Source organism: Nyctereutes procyonoides, unplaced genomic scaffold (assembly GCF_905146905.1).
Source record: "Nyctereutes procyonoides isolate TBG_1078 unplaced genomic scaffold, NYPRO_anot_genome, whole genome shotgun sequence".
Lineage (NCBI taxonomy): Eukaryota > Metazoa > Chordata > Mammalia > Carnivora > Canidae > Nyctereutes > Nyctereutes procyonoides.
Genome location: NW_026575040.1, coordinates 23,880,999 through 23,897,010, shown reverse-complemented (window position 1 = coordinate 23,897,010; position 16,012 = coordinate 23,880,999). Strand labels below are relative to the sequence as shown.

Below are 16,012 nucleotides of genomic sequence, written 5' to 3'. Positions count from 1 at the left end.
GGGAGGCAAGGGTGGGTGTACATGTGTATATTTGGGACTCAGGGTAGGGATGCACTTGTCTGGTGGGCAGGCTACTCCCAGGACAAGGTAGTGAAGGAGCTGAGCATGCGCACTTCCTCCCCCAATGCCCCACAGTCAGGTAAGTCAGTCCCTCCTTGGAAAGAATTGGGAGAGGATAAGCAGGAAGGCAAATGCTCTTCACAATTCTGAAAAGGTGGAAGTTTCTGTTTTACGGAGCTGGGAGAGGGAGAAAATGGCTTCCTCCAGGAATGATGCCCTTTAAGCATCTCACTCTTATCACTATGTAAGAATAACTGATGTAATTAATTCTGTCATATGATCTAGGTACTGCATTTTTATTTATTTATTTTTAAAGATTCTATTTATCTTTTTAAGACAGAGAATGAGAGAGAAAGAGAGAGGAAGCACAAGTGAATAGAGGGGCAGAAGGAGAAGCAGACTCCTGCTGAGTAGAGAGAACCAACATGGGGCTCAATCCCAGGACCCTGGGATCATGACCTGAGCCACCCAGGTGCCCTGGTACTGTATTTTTAAAGACTTGACTCTCATTCTACTACAGTAGAATGGCCTCAGGCCTCAATATACTCTCATTTCTTTGGTATGCTACTTTTGTTTCCTTTAACCAAATTCATTTCTGATCCCTTGATCATTTTCTACAATGCTCTGGACCACCGCCTGCTTGAATACTGATAAAGTTCCCATGGTTTCCTTCTGAGAAGATCCTGCTTATCAAATCTAAAGCCTATCTCTCTCTTTTGTCCAGGATTGGGTAGACTATTGGGAAAAGTCCTTACAGAGATTTCCTGGGAACTGGAGTTTTAAAACACACGTCTGTGGGAAAATACTCTCAACTACTGAAGGGCTCTGTTTTTGCCTCTACTTATTTCTTAAGTTCTTTGGGGAAAAGAAAATATTATAGGTCAAATCTTTTTACAAGTAAGTCCGCTGAACTGTTCAAATATGTGGTATGGATTAGAATTTTATTTCATTGACTATAACTTGAATTAGGTTAGATATAAGCTGGGTTGTGGAGGACTCAAATAGTTTTCATTGCAAAGGTACTTGTAGAGGAATTTACCTGGTAAACACCGGATCTCTTCTAGCTAATGTTTTTATCAGACTGATTCAGACTGGGGAGCAGGAGTGGGAAAATGCTGTGGACACAGTCTGCTGGCTAGCAGTCAAGGCAGAGCAAAGAAAACATAGGCAAAGGTCTGTGTGAAATATGAATCTGAGTCACCGAGGGAGAGGAAGAAAATAGCATGTGTCATTCTGAAAAAGCTCTTCTTAGGGTAGTTTCTTTTGACTGTAATCACTGCCTCTCCCCTGGAGAGAGTCACAGGGCTTCTCTTGGCTCTTCCTGCCACATTTTCAGACTTAAAAGGAAGCCACCTTCAGGCAAATTCCCTCTTCCCCTCAAGAAAGAAAATAAAAGGAAATTGAGAGTCCTGGTCTCTGAAGAACTTAGGTCAGGTTTTGAACGAGCTCAGGGCCCTTTCTTCAGGGGTTGGGAATATCTGCAGTTCCAACTGGGGCTTGCTCCTCTGGTGCCCCTTTGAGTATGAGGGTGGAACTGTGTTCTTTAAAGTAGCCTCAATTCCCACAATTGCAGTCCCCAGAACTCTATCCAGGATGTCTCCTTTTCTAGGCCTTGCCTCTTAGTCTGGAGAGTTTCAATTTCTGTTATTTGTAAGCCTTCTCTCTTGAATTTTTTTCTCTGGTCGCCCCCTATTTACTGTCATAAAGGTATTAATTTTTCTAAACATGTTCTTTCTCTTTCCATTTCTGCACGAATCTCTAGTCACTAGTTCCAGAAAGATCCAGTAGCAAACTGTCAATAACGGACAAGCATTTCTGAAATTCATTTAACAATTTTACAATTTTATTGAAATATAATTTATATACCATAAAATTCACCCATTGTAAGCATGTAGACAGTGGTTTTTAGTAAATTTACAGTGCTGTGCAACTACTGTTATAATCTAGATTTAAAACATGTCCAAAACCCCATGAAATTCCTTCATGAGTATTTGCAGTCCATCCTGTTTCACCTCCAATTTCAAGCTACTACTGATTTGATTTGATTTCTTTTCTTCAGAGGAAGATTTGTCTTTTCTGGTCATATCATAGACATGGAATCATACAATAAGTCAATTTTTATAACTAGCTTCTTTCACTTGGCGTAATGTTTTCCAGGTTAATCCATGTTTTAGCGTGTATCAGTGCTTCATTCCTTTAGTTTCATTCCTATAGGTGAAAAGTAGTCCATTACATGGACATATGATTTTGTTTATCCACTCATCAAAATGGACATCTGAGTTGATTCCACCTTTTGGTTATTATGAATAACCAAACTGCTGTGAACGCTTATGTACAAGTCTTTGTGTGAACATATATTTTCATTTCTCTTGGGTAAATATCTAGTAGTAGAATTTCTAGATAGTATGGCAAATTTACCTTTTTAAAAAACTACTTAGCTGTTTGACAATGTGGATTTTCCATTTTCCATTCCTTCAAGCAATATATAAATAAAAGGTTTCCCTACATCCTCTTTAACACTTGGTATTGTCTGACCTTCTGATTATAGTTCTAGAGGGTGTGTAATGCTATCTTATTGTGGTTTTAATTTGAATTCCCCTAGTGACTAAGAATGTTAACTATCTTTTCAAGTGCCATTCATATATCCTCTTTGGTGAAATGTGCATTTCTTCATTTTTTAATTGGATTGTTACTCTTCTCATTACTAAGTTATGAGTTCTTTGTGTATTTTGGATACAACTCCTTTACCAGATACATAATTTGTAAACATTTTCTCATGACTACATCTTATCTTTTGAACTTATTAAGAGTTTCATTTAATGCCCAAAAGTTGTCATTTTGATGAAGCCCAATTTATCAGTTTTGTGTGTGTGTATCACACTTGTGATGTCATATTTAAGAACTCTGCATATGAAGGATTTAGCCAATGTTTTCTTCTAGAACCTTTACAGTTTTGCATTTATATTTAGGTCTAAGATCCATTTTGAGGTAATTTTTGGGTATGGTGTGAGGTAAAGGTCTAGAAGTTAACTTTTTTTGTATATGGATATCAAATTGTTCCAGTATCACTTTTTGAAGAGTGTCCTTTTTCCATTGAACTAACTGTCTTGGCTACTTCACTGAAAAACAATTGGCCATGGGGTGCTTGGGTGGTGCAGTTAGTTAAGCATCTGACTTTTAGTTTCATAATCTCAAAGTGATGAGATTGAGTCCAGTGTTGGGTTCTAAGCTCAGCATAGAGTCTGCTTAAGTTTCTCTTTCTCTCTACCTCTCCCCACCATGTTCTCTCTCTCTAAGAGAACTAAGTCTTTTAAAAAAATCAATTGACCACGGAATCCCTGGGTGCCTCAGCAGTTTAATGCCTGCCTTCAGCCCAGGGCATGATCCTGGAGTCCCAGGATCGAGTTCCATATCAGGATCCCTGCATGGAGCCTGCTTCTCCCTCTGCCTGTGTCTCTGCCTCTGTGTGTGTGTGTGTCTCTCATGAATAAATAAATAAAATATTTAAAAAATCAATTGACCATATATAAGAATTTATTTCTGACTCTCAATTCTCTTCCATTTATATATATATTTCCTGTTTTTACACCAATACCACACTGTCTTGATTATTGTAGTTTATAGTAAGTTTTGAAATTGGCTACTTTAAGTCATTCAGCTTTTTTTTTTTTTTTTTAATTGTTTTGGATAGGGATGCCTGGGTGGCTCAGCAGTTAGGCGCCTGCCTTCAACTCCGGGTGTGGTTCCATGGTCCTGGGAACGAGTCCTATTTCCGGCTCCCTGCATGGAGCCTGCTTCTCCCTCTGCCTGTGTCTCTGCCTTTCTCTCGGTGTCTCTCATGAATAAATAAATAAAATCTTAAAAAAATTGTTTTGAATATTCCACATAAAAATTAGAATCAGCTTACTGTTTATGCCAAAAAGGCTGCTGTAGTTTTTGGATAGAATATATAAATTAGTTTAGGGAGAATTGCAATCTTAACAATATTGATTCTTTCTAATCCATAAAGATGGAATATCTATTCACTTAGATCTACCTATCAATAGAAACAAAAATTGAAAAAATTAAAGGGAGCCACAATAATAGTTTGAGACTTAAATATGTACTTTCCATAATGAATAGAAATCGATAGAAGATTAATAATGAAATAGAGGTCTTGAACAACATTATACACCAGTTAAACTAATAGAAATATACAGGACACTTTACCCAACAGCAGAATACACATTCTTCCCAAGTGCAGATGAAATAGTCTCTAGGACAGAGTATATATTAGGCCAAACACAAATCTTAATATATTTAAAAAGGTTACACATACATGCAAAGTATTTTTTCTGACCACAATGGAATGAAACTAGAAATCAATAACAGAAGGAAAACTGGAAAGATGTAGGAAATTAAACAACATATTGCTAAACAACCAATAAGTCACAAAAGAAATCACAAAGGAGACTAGAAAATACCTTGAGATAAATAAAAATAAAAGCACAACATACCAAAACTTCTCAGATGCAGCAAATTGTCCTATGAGGGAAATTTATAACTGTAACCCCATACATTAAAGAATAAAAAGGACTTCAAATCAATAGCCTATTTAAACATAAGGGACTGGGAAAAGAAAACTAAACCCAAAGCTAAAAGAAATAATATACACTTGAGCAGAGATAAGTGCAACAAAGATAGAAAAACAGTAGAGGAAGGGGGACCTGGCTGGCTCAGTTAGTGGAGCATGCAACTCTTGATCTCAGGATTGTGAGTTTGAGCCCCATGTTGGGTGTAGGGATTGCTTAAAAGAAAAACAATACAGAAATCAACAAAACTAAAATTTATTCTTCAAAAAGATTAACAAACAAAATCAAATCTTTAGCTAGATTAAGAAAAAAAGAAGACTCAAATAATTAAAATCAGAAATGAAAAAGAGGGTGTTACAACTGATACCACAGAAATAAAAGGGATTACAGCAGTCCCCCCTTATCTGTGGTTTCCTTTTCTGCAGTTTCAGGTACTTGTGGTCAACCATTGTCCAGAAACAGATGATTCTTCTCAGATATCATCAGAAGGTCAATGGTAGCCTAACACTACATCACAGTGTCTACGTCATTCACCTCATTTCATTTCATTATGTAGGCATTTTATCATTTCACATCTTCACAAGATGAAGAGGGGTGAGTACAGTACCCTTTTTCGAGAGACAGGGAGAGAGATAACATTCACAAAATTTTTATTACAGTATATTGTTTTAATTGTCCTATTTTATTATTAGTTATTGTGATTAATTTCTTGGTATGCTTAATTTATAAATTAAGTTTAACATAGGTATGTATGTATAGGAAAAAACACCGTATTTGTAGAGTTTGGTACTACTTGTGGTTTGAGGCATCCACTGGGGGCGTTGGAAAGTATCCCCTACAGATAAAGCGGGGACTACTGTGTAATAGATTACTATGAACAATTGTGTGCCAATGAATTGGATAACCCAGAAGAAATGGATATACTCCTAATAACATGCAACTTACCAAAAGTGAATCATTAAGAAATAGAAAATTTGAATAGATCTATAATTAGTTGGGAGCTTGAATCCATAATCCAAAACCTCCCAACAAAGAAAAGCCGAGGACCATATGGCCTCACTGGTGAATCTACCATACATTCAAAGAAGAATGAACACCAATCCTCTTCAAACTCTTCCAAAAAATTGAAGAGGAGAAAACACATCTAAATTCATTCTATGAAGCTAGCGTTTTCCTTATACTAAAGTCAGACAGACACTACAAGAAAATGCCGACCAATATCCCTTATGAACATTGATGCAAAAATCTTTACCAAAATGCTAACAAACAGAATACAATAGCACATTAAAGGGTTATACACCATGATCAAGTGAGATTTATTTCTAGAATGTAAGGATGATTCAATATCCAAAAACCAATCAATGCAATATATTACATTAACAAAATAAAGAAAACAGCTCATTGAGATTTATAATATAATTATGAATATGCTTGGATTCATGCCTGGCATTTTGCTATTCTCTATATATCATATCTTTTTCACTTTTGGTTCTCCTGTTCCTCTTTTATTGTCTTTTGTTATGTTTAATAGCCTCTTTTAATATCATTTTAATTCCTATGTTAATATTTTACTATATTTTTTTAGTTATTTTCTAAGTGGTTACTTCACTGAAAATTACAGTAAGCATCTTAATATATCACAATTTGCTTCAGGTTAATAATAACTGGAATAAAATACGAATCCAGTAAAATATAGAAATTTTGCTCCAATACAGTTCCATTTATAGCTCCTTCATGTGATTATTGTCATGTATATTACATCTATACATGTTCTAAATCCAACAATACAGTGTTATGATTCACTTTATACAATCTTTTGTCCTTTAAAGTTCTTACAAAAAAGAGAAATATTATAGTCCTTTATATTTACCACTTCCTGTGTTCTTTATTTTTTTGTATAGTTTGAATTAATGTCTAGTGTCATTTCCTATTAGCCTGAAGAAATTTCTTTCCCTTTTTTAAAAAATAAACTTTATACCCAATGTGGGGCTTGAACTCACAACCCCAAGGTCAAGAGTCACATGCTGTAACAACTGAGCCAGCCAACACCTCTGAAGAAATTTCTTTAACATTTCTTCTAAGGTAAGTCTATTAATAACAAATTCTTTGCTTATCTTGAGATTTTATTTCACATTCTTTTTTTTTCATCAGTTTTATTTTATTTTATTTTTTTAAGATTTTATTTATTTATTCATGAGAGACAGAATGAGAGGCAGAGACACAGGCAGAGGGGGAAGCAGGCTCCATGCAGGGAGTCTGATGTGGGTCTTGATCCCGGGTCTCCTGAGCTGAAGGCAGGCACTAAACCGCTGAGCCACCCAGGGATCCCCTCACATTCTTTTTTTAAAAAACAAGAGAAAAGCATATAGATCTATTTAGTATGTTTCATGTAACACAGGAGACTTCATAAGGAAATGAAGTCCCTCACTCTGATTTTTAAAGGTTGATTTTGGGATGCCTGGGTGGCTCAGTGGTTGAGCGTCTGCCTTTGGCTCAGGGCATGATCCTGAAGTCCCAGGATTGAGTCCCACATAGGGGCTCGCTGCCGGGAGTCTCCTCCTCCCTCTGCCTGTGTCTCTGCCTCTCTGTGTACCTCATGAATCAGTAAATAAAAGATCTTTAAAAAAAAAAAGGTCAATTTTGCTAACTATGTAATTCTTGATTTTTCAGTTCTAAAATTATGATACCAATGCCTTCAGGCTACCATTGTTTCTGATGAGAAGTCAGCTATTAATTGAATTGGTTTTCCCTTTAAAATGACAAATTGTTTTTTTTATTTATTTATGATAGTCACACACGAGAGAGAGAGAGAGAGAGAGAGAGAGAGAGAGGCAGAGACAGGCAGAGGGAGAAGCAGGCTCCATGCACCGGGAGCCCGACGTGGGATTCGATCCTGGATCTCCAGGATCGCGCCCTGGGCCAAAGGCAGGCGCCAAACCGCTGCGCCACCCAGGGATCCCGACAAATTGTTTTTCTTTTGTTGTTTGGATTTTTTTTTTGGTATTTTTTTTTTTTTATCAAATAGGAGAAAATTTCAGCCATTATTTAAGTATTCTTACTACCCTACCCTCTTTTCTCGCTTCTTCTGGGACTCTCACTACCTTTACGTTAATATACTTTATGATATCCCACAGATATCTAAGGCTGTTTCTTTTCCCTCATTCTTTTTTCTCTCAGTTTTAAAGACTGAATAATTTCTTTTGATCTTCCTTCAAGCTCACTGCTTATTTCTTCTGCCATCTCAAACTTATTGTAGAACTCCTCTAGTAAATTTTCAACTATTATACTTTTCAACTTCAGAATTTACATTTGGTTCTCTTTTTAAAAATAGATTGCATGTCTTTATTGAGTTATCTATTTGTTAAGTCATTGTTTCATATATTCTTTTAGTTACTTAAACATGATTTTTTTGAGTTCTTTGAACATATTTATATAATTGCTTTGAAATCTTTGTCTTTTAAACCCAACATGTAGGGATCCCTGGGTGGCGCAGCGGTTTGGCGCCTGCCTTTGGCCCAGGGCGTGATCCTGGAGACCCGGGATCAAATCCCACATCGGGCTCCCGGTGCATGGAGCCTGCTTCTCCCTCTGCCTGTGTCTCTGCCTCTCTCTCTCTCTGACTATCATAAATTAAAAAAAAAAAATTAAATCCAACATGTAGGCACACTCAGAGACAGTTTATATCAATTGCTTTTCCCCCTGCATATAGGTCATAGATTCCTGCTTTTCTGAAACTCTCATAATTTTGTTGTTGAAAGCTGGACATTTTATGTTTTTATTTTTTAAAGTTTTTATTTATTTATTTATTTTTATTTATGATAGTCACAGAGAGAGAGAGAGAGAGAGAGAGAGAGAGAGAGAGGCAGAGACACAGGCAGAGGGAGAAGCAGGCTCCATGCACCGGGAGCCCGACGTGGGATTCGATCCCGGATCTCCAGGATCGCGCCCTGGGCCAAAGGCAGGCGCCAAACCGCTGTGCCACCCAGGGATCCCTAAAGTTTTTATTTAAATTCTAGTTAGCTAACATACAGTGTAGTATTAGTTTCAGGGACACAATTTACTGATTCAACACTTCCATACATCTTGCAGTGCTCATCACAAGTGCCCTGCTTAGTTGCCATAACCTATGTCACCCATTCCCCCACCCCACTCCCCTCTGGTAACCATCAGTTTGTTCTGTATAGTTAAGAGTCTGTTTCTTGGTTTGCCTCTCTCCCCCCACCCCCATCCTCATTTGTTTTGTTTCTTAAATTTCCCATATGAGTGAAATCATACGGTATTTGTCTTTCTCTGACTGACTTATTTGGCTTAGTATATTCTCTAGCTCTATTCATGTCATTGCAAATGGCAAGATTTCATTCTTTTAATGGATGAGTGATATTTCATTGTATACATATACCACATCTTTGTTATCCATTCATCAGTTGATGGACACTTGGGCTGTTTCCTTACTTGGGCTATTGCAGATGTGCTGCTATAAACACTGGGGTGCATATATCCTTTTGTATAAGTGTTTTTGTTTTCTTTTGGTAAACACCTAGTAGTGCAATTGCTGGGTCATGGGGTAGTTCTATTTTGGGGGGGGGTAGTTCTATTTTTGAGGACACTCTATACTGTTTTTCAGAGTGACCACACCAGTTTGCATTCCCACCAACAGTGCAGGAGAGTTCCCCTTTCTTCACACCTTTGCCCACACCTGTTGCTTCTCGTGTTGTTGATTTTAGCTATTCTGACAGGTGTGAGGTGATAGCTCATTGTAGTTTTGCTTTGTATTTCCCTGATGACTAGTGATGTTGATAATCTTTTCATGTGTCTGTTGATCATCTATATGTTTTCTTTGGAAAAATGTTGACTCATGTCTTCTGTCCATTTTTAAATTGGATTATTCATTTTTTGGGTGTTGAGTTAGATAAGTTCCTTATATATTTTAAATATTAACTCTTTATCACATATGTCATTTGCAAATATCTTCTATTTTGAAGGTTGCCTTTTAGTTTTATTGTTTCCTTTGCTGTGTAGAAGTTTTTTATTTTGAGGAAGTCACAATAGTTTATTTTTGCTTTTGTTTCCCTTGCCTCAGGAGACATAACTAGTAAGAAGTTGCTATAGCTGATATCAAAGAGGTTAACTGCCTGTATTCTCCTCTAGATCTTAATGGTTTCATGTCTCACATTTAAGTCTTTAATCCATTTTTAATTTATTTTTGTGTTTGGTGTAAGAAAGTGGTCCAATTCCATTATTTTGCTTGTTGCTGTCCAGTTTTCCCAACACCATTTGTTAAAAAAATTTTTTTTCCCCATTGGATATTATTTCCTGCTTTGTCAAAGATTGACCATGCAGCTGTAGGTTCATCTCTGGGTTTTCTATTCTGTTCCATTGATTTATGTGCCTATTTTTTTGTGCTAGTACCATACTGTTTGATCACTACAGCTTTGTAATATAATCTGAAGTCCAGAATTTTCATCCCTCCAGGAAAGCTGAACATTTTAGGTAAAATTCTGTAGCAAATCTAGTTTCTGATTTCTATCCTTAGTGATAATTGTTGCTGTTTTGTTTTTCTTTGTTTAGTAACTTGCCTGGACTAAACCTTTGGATATCTTTCTTTTTAGGGGTCATCCTGTACCGGCACAGCTTAGTGGTCAGCCAGGAATTGATCAGAGGTTGTGCTCAAATGCCCAGAACCAGTAAGACTTCCAATCTCTGCTACTCTGCTACTAGATACATGTGTGGTTTGGAGAGAACTTTCACATTTTAGGCAGTTTTCATGTCTGCCTTTTATTTTCCAACAGGCCTTGTGTCTCCTGCGTGTGTGCATGCAGCCTTGGTCAGTTAGGGATGGATGGAGAGCTACTATCCCTGGCTGTTTCCTGATCTCTCTTTTATTTTTTAGATCTCTCTTTTATTTTTTTAAATATTTATTTATTTATTTACTTATTTACTTACTTATTTATGATAGACCTAGAGAAAGAGAGAGAGAGAGAGAGAAAGAGAGAGAGAGAGGCAGAGACACAGGAGGAGGGAGAAGCAGGCTCCATGCCAGGACTCGATCCCGGGACTCCAGGACTGCGCGCGCTGGGCCAAAGGCAAGCGCTAAACCGCTGGCTGAGCCACCCAGGGATCCCCCTGATCTTTCTTTTAAACTACTGCCGCGTCCTTGATCCATTGCTCACCGTAATCAGGACTGCAACCTCAGGCTAGCAGATACCTCTGGGCTTTTCACGCTTGTCTCCAAAATAACTGAGTTCCGTCCAGCAATGAAGCTAAAGGTTTTCATGAATTGCTCCACCCTGACAGATTACAGCACCAATCAAATTTACAAGGCAGTGGGGCATGGAGAAGCAACCCAGTGAATGACACAGACTCGTCTATTTTTTTTTTAATTTAAAAAAAATTTAAAATATTTTACTTATTCATGAGAGACACAGACAGAGAGAGAGGCAGAGACACAGGCAGAGGGAGAAGCAGGCTGCATGCAGGGAGCCCGACGTGGGACTCGATCCGGGGACTCTAGGATCCCGCCCTGGGCGGAGGGCAAACGCTCAACCGCTGAGCCCCGCAGGCATCCTGACTCCCTCTATTTTTACCTGGTGTGTAGTAATGAGTTGACATCAAAGCGTGAGAGGGACCGGCCCCAGCGGCTTCCTCAAGGCGGACCCAGCGTGAGACGTCAGGGCCGTCTGCGCGGCTACCGGTTTCATCACGCGGAGTCTCGCGCCCTCCGGCGGCCTCTCTCGAGAACGACACTGTCCTTGTCCGCGCTGGACGCGAATAAAGATTTCTTTTTCAAACAAACAGGAAGTGTCTACGGAGGCCGGGCCGGCGTCTGGGCAGGGGCCGGGCATGAAGGCGGGCGGCGGCCCGATCGCGGGCGGCGGCGGCGGCGGCGGCGGCGGCGGCGATGAGCGACATAGTGGAGAAGACGCTGACGGCGCTGCCGGGACTCTTTTTGCAGAACCAGTCGGTTGGCGGGCCCGCGGGCGTCAAGGCTTCTTTCTCTTCGCGGCTGGGCGGCCTCGTCCGCGGCATCACAGCGCTAACCTCCAAGCACGTACGTGCTCCCGGGGCCGGGAGGTCAGGGGCGCCGGAGGGGGGTGTGGGCGGTGTGGGGAGGCCCTCGCGCTGGGAGGCCTAGCCCCGCCGGAGCTCCGGGGGAGCTTAGGGGCTGCGTTAGGCGTCCAGTCGGTCCCTGCGTCTGTCTGGAAGCGTCAGTTTCCTTCCGGGACCGACACCTGGCAGGCCGAGTTTCCGCAGTTGGCCCTGACCCTGAGTCGTTATTATCTGGGGCAGCCTCTTTAATTGTCGAGCCTTCTCGTATTTCCTGGAACGTTGACGTGGACAAGTACCCATACGTATTCTATAGGTTGTTCCGAGGATTAGATGGGCCATCAAGCGAGTGAAAACACCAAGTGCCGAGCCAGTGCCAGCTTTGTTTACCTTCTACGAAGTCCCTTTACAGGTCCCTTCACACGCCGGGACAGACCCTGCCATCTGAACCTATCGTTCAACATCTTTGGGGAGCTCGAGGTTCTTAGGTTAGACCAACCGGGGGGGTTGGGGGGGGCAAAGAAAAAGCGTTCATTCTCCCAAAATGTAAAATTTGTTGTCGGCCTCAGGTGGGCGTTGAAAATCAGCACTTGTAATAGAAGGTATTAAGCGTCCGCAGACTTTTGGTAGGTGAACGGGTTGTGCAAGATAAATGTGTGACGTCGTAATTTGTTCAAAATATGCTTATGGGAGAGGTTATGTGTTAGACACTGAGGGAAAAGAATAAAACATATTTCCTTTTTCCCAAGGAATTGGAGCTTAAGACAGATATAAGCAATATACAATGACAGATAAGTGCCCAGAGAGGAGAAATGACAGCTTAGAAGGATTTCCTTCAAAGTGCCCTGGGGTTTAAAACATTTTTTTTAAAAAAAGATTTTATTTATTTATTCATGAGACACACACACACACACACACACACACACAGAGGCAGAGACATGGGCAGAGGGAGAAGCAGGCTCCATGAGGATCCCTGGGTGGCTCAGCGGTTTGGTGCCTGCCTTCGGCCCAGGGCCTGATCCTGGAGACCCAGGATGGAGTCCCACGTCGGGCTTCCTGCATGGAGCCTGCTTCTCCCTCTGCCTGTGTCTCTGCCTCTCTCTCTCTCTCTCTCTATGTCTATCATGAATAAATAAATAAGATCTTAAAAAAAAAGGAAAAAAAAAAAAAGAAGAAGCAGGTTCCATGCTAGGAGCCTGACATGGGGCTTCATACTGGGGTTCCAGGATCACGCCCTGGGCCAAAGGCAGGCGCTAAACCACTGAGCCACCCGGGCTGCCCTAAAACATTTTTTTTTTTTTAATGTGAAATAAGATGATATGCCACTGGATGCTGTATTTCTGCTTCACATTCAGAAATCATTATTATGGACATACTATTGCTTGTCTCAATGCTTTGTCCTTTACTAATTTTTGTGAGATTCTGAATGAAGTTTAAAAAAAAGAATTATTTTTGATCTTAAATTGCAGTTTGAAGCTGTACATAAGATATCTAAATGTGGAAATGTGGCAGTACTTCACTAGTGGTTCTTGATAAGCTACCTAGTGGACATCTGCTGATCCAATGTGTAACTTTTTTTTTTTTTAAAGGTTTTATCCATTTATTCATGAGAGACAGAGAGAGAGGCAGAGACACAGGCAGAGGGAGAAGCAGGCTCCGTGCCGGGATCCAGATGCAGACTCAATCCAGGACCCCAGGATCACTACCCAAGCCAAAGGCAGATGCTCAACCACTGAACCACCCACGCGCCCCTGATTCAATGTGTAATTTAAAGATAGCATTATGTTAGCCAAAAATGAGACCAATATTCAAGTGTGCTAAGGAGGTGAAACACTGTGCAGACAGTAGAAGTGATCACAATGGTGTATTTATTGTGTGTATGAGAGAGATGGGAAGTGAGAGAAAGGATGTGAGGAATAAGGAGAAAATAAGGAAGCATATGGCTCTTATGCTACTTGTTATTCTACGAAGGCTTTTTACTTTTATTTGTTTATTAAAATTTTTTATTTTTTTATTATCTCTACAGCTAGTGTGGGGCTCAAACTTGGAACCCCAAGATCAAGAGTTGCATGCTCTACTGACTGAGCCAGCCAGGCGCCCCAGGACTTTTTACTTTTTTGTTTTTTAAAGATTACTTATTCATTCATTCATGGGAGACACAGGGGGAGAGAGAGAGAGAGAGGCAGAGACATAGGCAGAGAGAGAAGCAGGCTCCATGCAGGGAGCCCGACGCGGGACCCCGGATCTTCAGGATCAGGCCCCGGGCTGAAGACAGCACTAAACCGCTGTGCCACCTGGGCTCCCCAGGACTTTTTACTCTTTTTTTTTTTTTTTTTTAATAAATTAATTTTTATTGGTGTTCAATTTACCAACATACAGAATAACACCCAGTGCTCATCCCGTCAAGTGTACCCCTCAGTGCCCGTCACCCATTCACCCCCACCCCCCGCCCTCCTCCCCCTCCACCACCCCTAGTTCATTTCCCAGAGTTAGAAGTCTTTATGTTCTGTCTCCCTTTCTGATATTTCTCACACATTTCTTCTCCCTTCCCTTATATTCCCTTTCACTATTATTCATATTCCCCAAATGAATGAGAACATACACTGTGTCCTTCTCCGGTTACTGTGGCCAAGTTCAAAAAGGGTGTTGCCTGAGTTCTCCTCTGGGATTTTGATGGAATCTTGTCTCACATTTAGATCTTTCATCTATTTTGAGTTTATCTTTGTGTATGGTGCAAGAGAGTGGTCCAGTTTCATTCTTCTGCATGTGGATGTCCAATTTTCCCAGCACCATTTATTGAAGAGAGTGTCTTTCTTCCAGTGGATCGTCTTTCCTCCTTTATCATATATTAGTTGACCATAAAGTTCAGGGTCCACTTCTGGGTTCTCTGTTCTGTTCCATTGATCTATATGTCTGTTTTTGTGCCAGTACCACACTGTCTTGATGAACACAGCTTTGTAGTACAAAATGGAAGGAGAGATAAAGAGCTTCCAAGACAGGCAGGAACTGAAAGAATATGTGACCTCCAAACCAGCTCTGCAAGAAATTTTAAGGGGGACTCTTAAAACTCCCCTTTAAGAAGAAGTTCAGTGGAACAATCCACAAAAACAAGGACTAAATAGATATCATGATGACACTAAACTCATATCTGTCAATAGTAACTCTGAACGTGAATGGGCTTAATGACCCCATCAAAAGGCGCAGGGTTTCAGACTGGATAAAAAAGCAGGACCCATCTATTTGCTGTCTACAAGAGACTCATTTTAGACAGAAGGACACCTACAACCTGAAAATAAAAGGTTGGAGAACCATTTACCATTCAAATGGTTCTCAAAATATACCCTAAAAACTATAGAACACTTCTGAAAGAAATTGAGGAAGACACAAAGAGATGGAAAAATATTCCATGTTCATGGATTGGCAGAATTAATATTGTGAAAACGTCAATGTTACCCAGGGCAATTTACACGTATAATGCAATCCCTATCAAAATACCATGGACTTTCTTCAGAGACTTAGAACAAATTATTTTAAGATTTGTGTGGAATCAGAAAAGACCCCAAACAGCCAGGGGAATTTTAAAAAAGAAAACCATATCTGGGGGCATCACAATGCCAGATTTCAGGTTGTACTACAAAGCTGTGTTCATCAGGACTTTTTACTCTTAAAGAGAAAGTGTGAGAACCTTATCCTGGACCAATTCATGAAAAATTTCTTTTCTTCTTTCTCTCTACCTTTAATTCAAAACAAAACATTTTCTGCTAAACTGTCCTTGAGGGGACAATAATTAAGTGAAGGAAAAAGGCATGATGGATTATTCTTTCCAGGAATGATTGGGAGGGTTTGGAGAAATGCCTTTAGGCCAATGTTAAGCACATAATTTTTATAACTGTCCTTTAAAATAATGTGATTTTTTTGTCATTGAAAGGGTAATATTTTTCCTTTCAAGAAATATTGTTACAGTTTGGAAAGACAGTTATTCATGCATTTAAATACTTTCATTTTTTCAGGAGGAAGAGAAACTAATCCAACAGGAATTGAGTAATCTGAAAGCAACTGTTTCTGCTCCTACTACAACACTGGTAAGTTTGTATAGCTAGTGCCAGCTCATTTTATATTTGAAATCTGGTCCACTATGGAGTCTATAGTGGCATCTAATTGATCAGTTACTAAAATCTAATTTGTTATGGTCACAGTCAGTTATGGATGATAGCAAGTCAGACATCAGCTTGAGCTTTTTATTATTGACTGGCGGCACTGAAGCAAGACTTGCTTGACTGATGACAATTCAATGCCAATGTGATGATAATTACATAAATGTGGCAATACTGATGGGG

The 16,012-nt window shown here is 39.8% G+C and overlaps 2 protein-coding genes across 5 annotated transcripts in view; one reads left to right on the top strand and one right to left on the bottom strand.

Annotated features, from left to right (window-relative positions):
- LOC129506342 (cytochrome c oxidase subunit NDUFA4-like) overlaps positions 1-11,311 on the bottom strand; it is a 42,492-nt gene extending 31,181 nt beyond the window's left edge. For 3 of the 4 annotated variants that reach the window (XR_008663743.1, XR_008663744.1, XM_055320000.1), the window contains exon 1: positions 11,216-11,311. The gene's annotated coding sequence lies outside the window, so the exon portion shown is untranslated. The remainder of the gene's footprint in view (positions 1-11,215) is intronic. The other variant, XM_055320002.1, reaches the window with a different exon arrangement.
- Positions 11,312-11,496: 185 nt separating this feature from the next.
- AP4E1 (adaptor related protein complex 4 subunit epsilon 1) overlaps positions 11,497-16,012 on the top strand; it is a 56,190-nt gene continuing 51,674 nt past the window's right edge. The window contains 2 exon segments of the mRNA XM_055319991.1: positions 11,497-11,679; positions 15,686-15,757. Coding sequence (XP_055175966.1) covers positions 11,530-11,679; positions 15,686-15,757 — 222 coding nt within the window. The 5' untranslated portion in view covers positions 11,497-11,529.